This window comes from Nansenia antarctica, assembly GCF_963989245.1.
Source record: "Nansenia antarctica genome assembly, chromosome: 16".
NCBI lineage: Eukaryota > Metazoa > Chordata > Actinopteri > Argentiniformes > Microstomatidae > Nansenia > Nansenia antarctica.
In genome coordinates, this window is record NC_137686.1 from 16,875,666 (window position 1) to 16,889,299 (window position 13,634).

The following is a 13,634-nucleotide window of genomic DNA, read 5'->3' on the forward strand; positions in this document are numbered from 1 at the left end:
AACACTGTGTGGCTTCATTGACATGTTCTGTGTGTGTCTGTGGGGGGGGGGGAATTGTCCCTGTCGAGTTCTATTACTTTAAATAGCATATATTACTTGTTACTTGCCTAAATTACTTACAAGTTGATTTGTGTGTCGATCTCTGTGTTTGCTTGTTTGTGTGTGTAGCTTATTTTCAGCATAACCACAGTTCTCAGTAACAGGTAGTTGAACTCAACTAAGTGAATGAGAATAAGAATGAGACTGGGCACTAACCATAAAAAGAGCTATTTAAAAAAATAAAATAAATCACTAACTCACTTTTGTTGCAGAAAATATTTTTTGTTAAAACTGTCACAACTCAACATCATTGACAGCCTAAAATGTATTCACTCCAGAGAAATTGAGGTACACCAATCAGAGAAGAGACCACTAGGCACTCACCTAAGTGATTACCTTACATAATAAGCACTTTGAGCTGCAACATTTGCAGGAAAAGTGCTATACAAATAAAAAATATTATTATTATTATTATTACCTTTTTACCTGAGATTCACTGATGCTGAGCTTTGATGGTGCGCTTTTTCCACTGTCTGGTGAAGAGGTGTAAACTTCAGTACATCCAGACTTTCACACGCCAACTGAAACAACCGTACAGGAAATAACAGTCTTATACTTCTGTCTGTGGTGACGAGACGTGGTGTGGTGTAACATGCAGAAGACATGTGCAGCTTCTCTAACGGTAGAAGGACGGAACGGAAAAAAAAAAAGAAGAAAAAAAAAGAACCCCCTTTTCATAAACGTTGTCAGATAGGATTGTGGAAGTTGAAAGGCGATTTACAACAAATACATTTGCGTGGACACGCAAAGACGTTTAATTAAGACGTTTAATTACGTTGATGGCCTTCCATATGATATGTCATTATTACCATTATACATAACTGCTAAAATAATTACAAACTATAAACTGGTGTTATAGGGTTGAGTTTATGTGCAAATAATACTCCATATGGACGCAACAGTTGGAGTACACAGAGTTGTGAAACTGAATACTGTAAATGACATAATGGGGGGAAACCAATCCTCTGTACTATTCTGACCTCAATCACCGAGTTTTATAGTTAAAATGTCTTTCTCCTTACACACACACACACGCATATAAAAATCAATAACAAAATGAGATCCTATGGGTGTCTTAGGCATGGACTCTTCCTTTGATGCAGATATGCTCAAACATTAATGAGAACACACACACACACACACACACACACACACACACACACACACACACACACAACAAAACAGGGCTCACACATTATATTTATTGTAAAAAATACATATAAAAACAACTTCGAGACATACAAAAGATCTGAGCTTAGAAACAGTATAATGAACAGACAAAGACCAAGCCATTTTGAATTGCAATACATATTTACACTTTAATAAATAAACTCAATTGTTCTATACCAGAGAGAAGGCAGATTGTCCATATCTTGGGATGCAGATATCGCTGTTGTGACCTTTAAAACATTCTCATTGAATATATACCATAACCGTCACACAGCTATGGGCCAATGAGGAGTAAAACCCTGTGAGGGCAGGATGCGGTACATACAAAATATCATCCTGGGGAGAATAGCTGATGAGTTTTTAGCATTTGTAAAAATTGAGGTACTGTATTGCACCACACATCTTAAGGGGAAAGTGAGCAACATTTGGGGCTTCAGTTTGTCCATATTTTCACTGATAACCCCACTCCCCCTGCTCCCACCTTTACAAACACAACATTAGTTATTCATCATCATCATCATCATCATCACCACAAAAAAATGTAACATCTAATGATCCATTTTCTCTGTTTTACACACTCTTTCTCACACACACACACACACACACACACACACATCTCCCAGTTTCTCATGTACAGACATACTTTTGGCGTCATTGTATTTTCTTCTTCTCTCAATACAAGAGGGTATGGTAACATGCACAGGACTGCCATCTAGGGGCAGGGCAGGTCATAGCACCTCAGAAAGCAGGATGTGGGGCAAGAGTTAGGGGAGATTGACCAATAGGAATGCTTGACAGATCCCAGCACTAGGCTAGTCCTCATGCTGATCTTCAACCAGTCCAGGAGAGCAGCACACTGTGACATCACAGCTCACCCCCCCCCCCCCCTATAACAACACCAGAAATGCATCTTATGAACCTCTCACCAAGCAAAGGCAACCAACACACAGGCAAAGGTAGCAGTTAAAACACATGTAGTTATAATAATCCTAATGGTAATCATACAATGTCAATATATATCTTCTTAAGGGGAGGAAGAGGAGGAGGGGAGGGAGGGAGGGAGGTTGATCCAATAATCACCCATCAGCTGTTCACAACCTCCAGTAACAGGAGAGGCAGCTGCCACATACATGGCGTAAACATGCCCCAAAAATACATCTCTCCCTCTCTCCGACAAGAATGTAGCCAGATGGCCAAACTATCGCTCAGGGCCTGGTCCAAATATCCAGACTTTACCCCAGAGAGAGGGACGTACCACATGCCTCTAGCATGCCTCCAACGTGGACCAGAGTTTGGAGGGATTGGGGGTTCAAGTAGCAGTACGTTGCTAAAGTAGCTGTGTGATTTAAAAGTAGAACTTACATTTTTAAACAAGCTCTCTCATCAAGCAGGAGTCAGAGCAGTTGATCCACACTGCCATAAACACCCACACCTCTCACCCAACTACACAACCAGTTGGAGTTGGGCAGTTACACCTTGACATTCTGGTCCCCATTCGTTCACACCCACACACACAGCAACTGTGGTTCAATCAAGCAGACCTTATCCGAGGAGGTTCAGCTTAGGGGAGGAGAGAAGTGCTCATTGTGGTCACCTGTGCTCTGGCTCAGCCACTATACAGCAGCACCGAAGGCTAAGAACCAACCAGAACCCAGCTCCTCTAGAACAGTAGTTCTACAACAACAGTTCTAGAACACCTGTGCGCTAACCACCTTAACTGACCAGCTCAGCCTCGAACACAACAATCAACTGACTCGCAGCGTGTTCCCCTGAAATGCATGGTTGGACAATAGAAAAACACCGTAGTCACTACAGCAACTCCCCATCCACCAAAATAAAAGCCCCACTTTCCGACATCTGGCTATTTATATAGAAAAGAAAAAAAAGAAAAGCAATGCATTGCAATATTTACGCTATAACGGTTCACTCTGGATTGGTTAATCTTTCTTTTTCTTTTTTAAATCGATAGAATGAAACATTCACCCAATGTAACAATGGATCCCTGCACAATACTTGTGTGCAGTGAGATAGATAAGAAATGACCTGTCCTATGTGGGGAACCCACCCACCGCACGGGGAGAGGATGACCTGTCCTATGTGGGGAACCCACCCACCGCATGGAGAGCAGAGCCACAGACACATTTTTTCTTTTTTTTTGCTCTCCTCTCTCTGAGATCATCGTGATCAAGAGGTCTCTCAGGGACGACGACTGTCAATCAGGTGTGATGATAATATTTCCGTCCGTCTTGGGACATAAGAGTCCAGCATTTTAGGCTGAGTTCATCTAGGAGAAGTGGGCCCCCCCTGTGCCTCTGTGTTGGCTTGAACAGGCCCAAATGGACCGGCCCAGACTGAGGAGGCCCGATGTGGTTGTCACCTGCCATGGTGTCCTCCTGGTGCTGTGTCTCATTGAGTCAAATTAGGAGGAGGCTCGCCGCTTGTATTTTTCCATTGTTCCATCTTATATATATTCTGACATGTTGAATACAGTGTACAGTGTAGTCTCCTGGGGGGGTGAAGAAAGTGTGTCCGACATCAGTAAAATGACCACTCACATCTGTTACAAAGTCAACTGACGAGCATCTTTTTTAATCTTACAACATTATTCATATTCATTTTATCTTACAACATATTCAAGCATATATTATATTGTATCTTAACTGAATTCTACCTGTATTTCAGTTGGATAATGTGATATGGTGTTGGGACAGTGTGCCTCCCTTCCCCCCTCTCTCTCATTCTCACACATGCGTGTATGTACCTGAGTCAGGTGTGTCACTGTGGAGGATGTGACCCATGAGTCAATCGAAAGGGTGTTCAGGACAGCAGGGCTTCACCTTGGACCAGGAATCAATACAGCTGAGAGAGAGAGAGAGAGAGAGAGAGAGAGAGAGAGAGAGAGATAGAGAGAGAGAGAGAGAGAGAGAGAGAGAGAGAGAGAGAGAGAGAGAGAGAGAGAGAGAGAGAGAGAGAGAGAGAGAGAGAGAGGGGGGGGATTAAATCAAATGAAATCACTTTATAAATGTATTTTTAATGGACATGCATTGCTACAATTACGAATCTGACCTATTGCGAAACATCATGATTCGTAACAAAAACAAACATTTGCGGTTGTTTCTTCAGCTATGAGGAGACTTCCTTCCTGGTAACCGTAACCGAGGTGAAACGCCTTGCTAATACAAGATAACGACGGTTTGTTTACCTCTTGTGGTAGACGCAGAGGCAGGCCAGCCGGGCGATGGTCTCTCCTTGCAGCAGATCCTCCAGGCAGATGGAACACTCACCGCTGTCCCTGCTCAGCACATCCGCTGAGAAACACACCACACAGACATGATCCCACACACACACACACACACACACACACACACACACACACACACACACACACACCATCTCAGTTAGACGTCAGTGTCATCGCAAATCCCCAGAGGACAAGAGAGGGGATTTCCGACAAGATCCAGCTTGCCTGACCGTTCATATTGTTTGGTTGTTTGAAAGGCCACACTGCCTGGGTCAATGTTAAAACTGGACGATATACAAGACAGATATCCAAGTTGTGGCAGTCTCTCTGTTGAGTGTTAAGTTGCGTATGAGTAACTGGGGATGGTAGCTAGGTACACCAGCACATCACAAAGGGGTAAATTGCAGATTGTTTGCCCTGTTACTCACTGTTGTAGGGGAGTGGGGGGGACGTCAGACAGCTCAACAGGTGATCCTCGATTCGGCCCCCAGGGAAAGGCTTGGAGCAGAAAGGACAGCGTATATCTGTGAACAAGACAGTATGCCCCGGGTTAATGCAGTCCAATTAGAAAAACAACAACACATACACCGAAAACATTATGACTGCGGACCATTGACAATGACTGGCATAATATTTTGGCTCATCAGTGTATCAACAAAATATTGGGCTATCACTATCACACAATGTTGACATTTGATTGATCAATGTGGTCTGGTCTGATGATGATCCTAGGACAGGCTGACCTGTTACTAGTTTTCCAGTCATCAGCATTCCGCTAAGACGTCACGCAAAACAAGAGGACTCGAAGCAGCCTCGGGCGTCCGGGCATGGGGTAGGGGGGAAGAGCCAGAACCCGGTTGGCCTACATTCTCCCTCCCCTCTCTGGGCCTTTGCCAGGGGTGTGTGTACTGTACGTGTGGAGGCCTTTGACCCATTTCCTACTAGACCTGCTCCGGGGCTGCGTGTGGGAAAATAGACCCCTTTGTTGTGTTTGGGTTGAGATCTCACATGGAAACACCATTTCTGTCCATCTGTATTTATGTGTACAATGAGAGATTCTTAACTGTCAAACGTCCTCTTCACCCTATGGCTGTATGGAGAATGTAATACTCTCTTTGATGATGAAATTCTCATGACAGTCTATGTGTAGTAAAATAATCTGCCGCTTACACTTTTAAAGTTGGTTAGGGTTAGAGATTTCAAGAATTGCATTTCGCTGGATCGTGGCTAGATTGTGTGATGTTTTGGATGATATATTGGTTACTGATCTTTGCACTCCCGTCCCGAGTTGACAGTGTGGAAATCAATGCAATGTTCTAACATAATCATATCAACCAAACAAAAAGGTGCTGATATTTAAGACCTACAGTAAAAAAAAATACAATACAAACATGCCAAAGAGCAGTAAACCTACACACCGTCAACAAATCGTGAGCTTAGAATGAGAAGGTTCTATCTCCGTTTAGAATGATAAGGTTCTATCTCCGTTTAGAATGATATGGTTCTATCTCCGTTTAGGGCAGTTCAGAGATATTGAGCGTCAAAGTGTTTACATTCCATTATGTTCTGTGAGATGGAACCTTTGTATTTTATGAATTACTAACTCAAAAATGTCAACATTTAAAAAAATAACACCACACAGGCATTAATAAACACCTAATGGATCAGATTATGTAAAAAAAAAAAAACTCAATTCTGACAAAAATGGAGATCTTAGAACCTTATAATTCTAACGTCACGAGATATCCCAAACGGTCAACAACGTTTGTCAACAAGACATCAACCAACATCACATTTTGGTCACGAAAATCACTCACTGCCGTGGCGGCTGTTGACCCGGTAGAGGCCGATCCAAGCCTCCGACACCGGCCGCTGGTGGGAGCCTCGGACCCGGGCCGATCTGGCGCTCACGGTGCGCCCGGAGGAGGAGTGCCTGTTGCCGGGTAGACGCTCGGAGAAAGTGCGGTGAGGCACCACGCGGCCTCCGGTCTCCTCTCCGGGAGACTGCTCCTCGGTGTTGACAGCACCTTCAAGGGGACTGATATCACCAGAGTCTTCCTCACTCTTGCACTCTTCACTGTTCAGGTCTTCTGCGGGCGACGCCTGGCCGATGGAGGGGAGAGGAGTGTGGTGGTCTGCGGGGCTCCCCTCGGCGCTGCTCGCCTGTTGAACCCCCATCATGTCCGAATCGCTGGCGCTGCCTTCCTCCGAGCGGCTGTGGTTGGCCGTATCCGTGTCCTCGAAACTCCCCGAGAAGTCCACCATGAGACTGGTGGGCCTACTGCACCGGGCTCGACGATAAGAGTCCCGCTGCTTCGGGCCATCTTTGACGAAAGCCGAAGGCACCACAGACTCTTCCTGTAAGCGGCTGGCTCTGGTCCCCATCTCTCTCTCTCTGGGAGCCGCTACCCGGCTAGCTAACGGAGCTAGCTAAACAAGGGAAACAGAACAAGGGCTTTCAGCCTGGTCGGTGTCGTGTTCTCGGGGTGTGTAAGTTAGTTTAAACTCTCTTCCTGGCTGCCACTATGTCCACCAACATATATATAAAAGTGATTATTAGTACTTTAACGGTTAACGGTTATTTTCCTGGCTCAATGTTTTGTCTCTTCTCCCCACCTTCTCTTTGACGTCCTGTCTCGCTGCTGCAGCGGAAATGACTTTTTTGCGTTTCCTCCGAACAGCTACAAGGATAGTTACGGTAACCGTCGTTTGAATACCCTTAAAAGGCACGTCCCATTGATCCTCTCACATCCTGATAACTGATCTGACACCAGAGAGAATATTTAGACATTTACTTTAAGAAACATCGACTCAGTTCGTACTTCAATGGAGGAATGGCTTTTATGAGAGATATTGGTCTCCTTGAACTAAAAACAATATTTAAATGATCAAACTAGTTAGTTTTGCTTAGAATTAACAGCATGTAGTAACATCACTCCGGGATTTATGTCTGGGTCTTTTTCCTTTATCGGTTAGGCTTGTTGCATTAACGTCGCGCTGCGGAACTTCCGGGTGCGTCTACTGGCGTAAGAACTTCCGGTGTAACCGGATGTTGACATCCTAGTCATTAGTTAGCCTTCATATTACATTAGTTATTATACAATACATTACTTATTAGCGGTCATGAGTGGAACAATTCAAAAACGTGGGTTCACGTACCAACGACGTGAATCAGGCTCCAATGATCACTGTTGTGTGCCACAATGTGTGAATTCGGCGCGCTATAATTCGCACTTAAGTTTTCATTCCTTCCCAAGCAACTCTGAGGCAAATGCTAAGTGGCTAGCGAAGATTCGGCGGGACGCATTTCGTGTCACCAAGAACAGCAAAGTGTGCAGTCAGCATTTTGAACCAGGTGATTTCGCTGTGCCAGCTGCAGGTGGGTTAAGGAGGCTGAAGAAAGGAGCCGTCCCGTGTCTCTTTAAATGTGTGTGGGAGCGCCGTGAGCGTGTCGCCCCTATGATAGCAATGCAGGACTCCTCTGATGAGATGGAGGTCACCCTGCCAGACCACGATTACTGCTTGGCTCCTGATCCTGCTGCTTTGGATGACGTCCTGGCCCAAAACGAGTCATTGAGGAAGGAACTAGAAAGGCTCCAGACAGCTGGAGACCGTCCAGCTAGAGGCCAACTTCAGCCTGTGGCGATTCGCAGGTTCCGACGAGAACATACGCTTTTACACCAGGTATGTCTGATATGTATCATTTCATTTATTAATCCCCCCAGGCAAATTAACTCACCTGTTCAGTCTCTCCACCCCCATCTCTCTCACGCACACCCACGTAGTAGATAATAAGTACTGTACCCATTGTGTGATAAGGATCATATTCTTGTGATAAGGATCATATGTATACAAGTCTACTAGTCCATATGTTTATAAAAGTACACAGTTACATGTTAACTCCCCCCTGTCTATATACTCCCCTGTGAATAGGCCATATAGTGTATAGAAGTTCACCTTATAGATACATTCTCAGATGTCTACCGACCACTTATCCCCCCCCCTATTTCTATTTATATCCCCCCCTATTTATGTCTCATTCTTGTTTTTTTACTATCTTAAGACTGTTTGTTTGTTAGCACCTGGTCCTAGGGTTTGCATTTGAATTTCGTTGTACCTGTTACAATGACAATAAAGATCATTCATTCATTCATTCATTAATGTATACATACATGTTTGCTTGTAGTCTAACAACTGTATAGATACAATTAAACTAACACGTCATGTATTCTGGCTTGTCCTAAGGTTTGCTACCTATGAACATTTCATGTGCTTCTGGCGCATGATCGAGCCTTGTACCTCCAGAATGGTGATGGTGACCCGGGATAAGGTATCCTCTACTGACCCTGAGGAGCCTGTTCCTTTAAGAGCAACGGTATGTTTTCTTCTTTGAACTGGACATCATTTTAAAAACAGTAAAATTACAACATGTTGGCCGTTATAGTTTGGTTATATCAGCTGCTGTTCTGTTGTGGATCGTAACAATAATATGTATGTGTATAATAACAATAATAATAACTTTTAAAAATATAAAACATAAAATTGGTATAGTGCTTTTCCTGCAAACGTTGCAGCTCAAAGTGCTCCAATCATTATATAATCATAATTGTATTATTTAGTCATTTAAAGGCAATATAAAAAAGATGGGGTTTTAGTCTTGACTTGAACATATTTGCTGAGGTTGCATCCCTAATGTAAACTGGCAGTGTTTTTCTTTATTGACAGAAACTTGAACCTGTTGACGAGCTGTTCCTATTTCTGATGCACCTTTCGGTGGGCATGACGCTCAGGGATCTGGGCCATCGATTCAACATTCACCGCACCACAGCCAGTAGGATTGTCGTCACATGGGCCAACTTCCTTTACAACCTGCTGGGGTCAGTGTGTCTGTGGATGTCACCGGAAGCTGTCAAAGCTCAGCTGCCGCTCGAGTTCAAGTTGAAGTACCCAGACACCCAGGTCGTGATCGACTGCACAGAGATCCGCTGCCAAACACCTTCCTCCCTCCTCTTGCAGAGTGAAGTGTTTTCAACATACAAGTCACATTGCACCTTCAAGTGCATGCTGGGGATGGCACCACATGGAGCCATTACATTTGTTTCAGCACTCTATGCAGGCTCAGTGAGTGATAAAGAGATATTCAAACAATCTGGTATCATCTCTCTCCTGACCCCTGACATGGCCATCATGGTGGACAAGGGCTTCATCATTGATGACCTCGTCCCCTGCAGAATGTACCGGCCGGCCTTCCTGTGTCAGAGGACCCAGATGCTCCAGGAAGACATTCGAGAGACGCAGTCCATCGCACGGTTCAGGGTCCATGTGGAGAGGTGCATCAGGAGGGTGAAGGAGAACAAACTGTTTGATACAGTCATCCCCCTCTCCGTCACTGGGAGCATCAACCAGCTGTTCAGCGTGGCCTGCTTCCTGGTGAATTATCAGAATGGACCTCTGGTCAAAGCATGGGCCACACAGTGATGGAAACCTGGCCTTCAACCTTCCCAACCTGGCCTGCAATCCTCACTTCAAAATATACATGAATTCATGGTCTAGGAAGCCTTTCTCAACTCCAGTCCTCGAGACCCACTTGCCAGAAGATTTGTTGTAACCAGGAACTCACACACCTGACTTCACTAATCAAGGGCTTTTCTGATGGTTTGGTTGGTTCAGTCATTAAATCAGGTGTGTGAGTTCCTGGTCAGGAACTAAATCCAGTCCAGATTTAACACCTGATTTAATGACTGAACCAATCAAACCATCAGAAAAGCCCTTGATTAGTGAAGTCAGGTGTGTGAGTTCCTGGTTACAACAAAAATCTTCTGGTCCCGAGGACTGGAGTTGAGAAAGGCTGGTCTAGAGGTGATTTACAATAAAAAAAAATATGTTTTTAACTCACTCATGTCTCCTGGTGGTTCATATCATGTATGCCATGGCCTTCATCTACATGTAAACTTCTTTACAATACTATAATGTTATCTTTACAGAAAGTAGGCGTGTTGTTCCTTCAGCTTCAGGTTGCCTCCCTCGATCGGGCATGAGTCCTTCAATATAACCTGAAATAGTAAGGAAAGAGGTGACATTAAAAACGTGTTCATACTTTATTAAATGGTAGTAGAATTGTCAGTCTTCATTTACTGATTCATGATTTAAAAAGAAGAATAAGTTGAGACAGACCTGGGTTCAAGGAAAACTCTAAATCTGAAATAACATTTCAGCAGTACAGAACTCTGCACTGGATCTTTAACATTTTTGGTTCTGGAAACTGTCTCAACTGATTCATTTAAAGGAAGTATGAATATTGTGAATAGCAACAGATACAGTTAGGTGAGTGGAACATCTGAAATAGAACAGAAATGCTCTAACCATTTTCTGGGGATGCCAAGCTAAACATGCTGCACCTAATGTTCATTTCAAATCACTGACTGGTGTTTTGCCTAACATCCAAACTCTGGCAACATTGACTCCCCAGAACATGATTGAGAACTAGAGCTAGCTGTAAAAGCTAGATAACTGTGCATCCCCCCTACTCTCAAATTGTGCGGTTTCTCATGCTTCCTCATGGACCTATAGCAGCTCGCCCTGACGCTGACCTCTCCTGTACTTGTATCTTTGTTTGATACTGAAAAAGAGACAGATAATAAAGTTAATGTTAATCAAGAATGTAACGTTACTGATATTGTGTTTTGAATGTAGCTGGCTAGTACAAAGTAGCAAGGTAGTTGCAACACAGCCAGCTAAAAAGCTAACGTTAGTGCTAGCTAGCTAGTATTCTAACTAATGATGCCGTTACTCACCCTCATAGTTGTAGAGGTAGCTCGAAATATACATCTTGAATCCCTTTTCTTTTTTGCTAGAATGGGCTACCGAGGAAGCGCTAACGATTCGATGTACGTCATCGACCGTGATTTTTGGGAGATCCTGTAAACAGCGAGTGTAAAAAGCCATCTTTTTCTGTAACAACAAACCAGACCGGAAGTTCTTACGCCAGTAGTCGTACGCCGGAAGTCAAACGACGCCATCTTGTGCACCTAGGCTATTTCAGCTACACTTACTTACGTAAAGTTGAGTCACACACAGTGATGGTTATATTTTCAAATCAATCTGCTCTCAAAATTACCCACTCATATGAGAAATAAACAATTACACATTTTTTTTTTCAACAATATATTTATTGAGGTTTTTTTTTCTTGAAAATAAACAAATCTTGAAAATAAATAAATAAATAATAATTATATATATGTATATACATACAAGCAAATAACTCATACACATGTAGTAGCCTACGTACATTGATGGAGAGGCAACACATCTTTTTTTTAAATAGATTTTTAAAATGTATTTCTCAATATAAATGTTGGAATGTTTTAAGTTTGAATTCCTTGGATATGTAACTTTCAGATCAGACACAGTCTTTGGTTCAGAGTTCTGGACTCTGTGCTGCAGGGGGGGGGGAGGCAGGTGTGCACCCCAGCCTCAGTTCACAACTTCAGTGAGTACCTCCCTGCACTCAACTCTCTTCATTGTTAGAAGTGTTTTGTAAGCTGTAGCACCATCTGAGAAATAATTACAACAGATTCCAAAACTTATCATGACTTTCATTTTTTCTCCAGTCTACCTCTCATCAGCCTCACACACCAGTGCAAGCAGCCGCCCCCTGCGTCTTAGACAACAGGACAGAGAATACTTCCACCGAAAGTACATCACCACGTGGAAGTACCTGCTCAATGTGTTCATTCAGGACAAATCCATATCTGAGGAAACAAGGTGGAAAGGGGAGTGCTACTACAGGGATCTGATCGACAGGGCTGAGTGTATCCACAGGGAATACAGAGAGACTTGCAAGAGGCTCGTGTCACAGCAGAGGAGGAGAAAGGAAGAGGAGGAATTCTTGAAATATTGGAAAAAATGTATTGTGTTAGAGACCTTGATGATGTTTAATGAATTATGACTGTTTGACCTGACGTGTATTACCATTACTGTAATATTTGTATGTATGAATGCATGTATGACTAATTGTTTGTTCCACTGTGTTTGAAGTAAAAAAAAAAAAAATGTGACTATTAAAATAAAGTATATAAAAACTAAATAATAATGTTTTTAAATAACTAAATAATTTGCAACGCTGTGTGTGGGTGTGTGTATATTATATATATATATACAGGTAAATAAAGATAGCTTAAAATAAAAATAGAAAAGTGTGGACATTGCAGTTTAACAACAAATAAATGAGAACTGTAAACATTATGTACAGAGATCAGCATGGTGCAAATAGTGCAGATACTTATTTACAGTCTTTACGGTTGCTTCTCTCTCTCTCTTTCTCTCTCTCTCTCTCTCTCTCTCTCTCTCTCTCTCTCTCTCTCTCTCTCTCTCTCTCAATTCAATTCAATTCAATTCAACAGGCTTTATTGGCATGACGTTTTACAAGTGTTGCCAAAGCACAATCACAGATATGACGAACAACAACATAACAACATAATATCAATGACATGAAAAAATAAATAAAAATAATATAAATAAAATAAAGCAGGTGGTGCAGAGAATAAAACATGGCATACTGTATGTATGTCCTACTGGTTGTCCCTTTTCTTTCTCTCTCTCTCTCATCATAAGTTTTGAGAGCCCGTACGCAAGGTCTTACGGTAATTAACTTGCACCGTCACAAGCCGCGATTCGAGGAAGTGCGACTCTGTCTGGGTGCTGCTGAAGTTGAATCCATTGATAATAGTATATCGACATGTGCAAGTTATCGACATGACTGCAAAGCTTTGGACATTCTGATTTGACTTGAAGCTAACTATTTAGTTGCCACTTGTCAATAGAAGGCGAATCACGACGTTTCAGGTAAGTTTGTGCCTATGAGTGGTTAACCACGCCCATTCATATTGAGTAAACACAGAGGGATACTAACTTTCTATCTGTAGGCTATGAATTGTTGTTTAACATTTCGTGACGTTCGAATTATAAGGTTCTATCTCAATTTTTGTCAAAATTGAGTTTTTTTACATGATCTGATCCATTAGGTGTTTATTAATGCCTGTGTGGTGTTATTTTTAAAATGTTGACATTTTTTGTTAGTAATTAATACAAATACAAAGGTTCCATCTCACAGAATATAATGGAA

At 42.7% G+C, this 13,634-nt stretch overlaps 1 protein-coding gene across 1 annotated transcript; it reads right to left on the reverse strand.

Moving 5' to 3' along the window:
- Nucleotides 1–1,322: 1,322 nt before the first annotated feature.
- Nucleotides 1,323–7,113, reverse strand: LOC308171775 (uncharacterized protein). Its single transcript, XM_080546654.1, has 5 exons — nt 6,328–7,113; nt 4,939–5,034; nt 4,472–4,577; nt 4,031–4,128; nt 1,323–3,775 (listed from the first exon to the last, which is right to left on the reverse strand). The coding sequence occupies exons 1-4, from the start codon at nt 6,893–6,895 to the stop codon at nt 4,071–4,073; spliced, it is 828 nt and encodes a 275-aa protein (XP_080402780.1). The 5' UTR covers nt 6,896–7,113; the 3' UTR covers nt 1,323–3,775; nt 4,031–4,070.
- Between the last annotated feature and the right edge of the window lie 6,521 nt (nt 7,114–13,634).

Coding starts and splice junctions, on each gene's coding strand:
- LOC308171775 (XM_080546654.1), bottom strand. CDS start 6,895: ATGGGGACCAGAGCCAGCCGCTTACAGGAAGAGTCTGTGGTGCCTTCG. Junction 4,578..4,938: donor CCCCCCACTCCCCTACAACA/GTGAGTAACAGG, acceptor TGTGTTTCTCAG/CGGATGTGCTGAGCAGGGAC. Junction 4,129..4,471: donor CTCTGCGTCTACCACAAGAG/GTAAACAAACCG, acceptor TCTCTCTCTCAG/CTGTATTGATTCCTGGTCCA.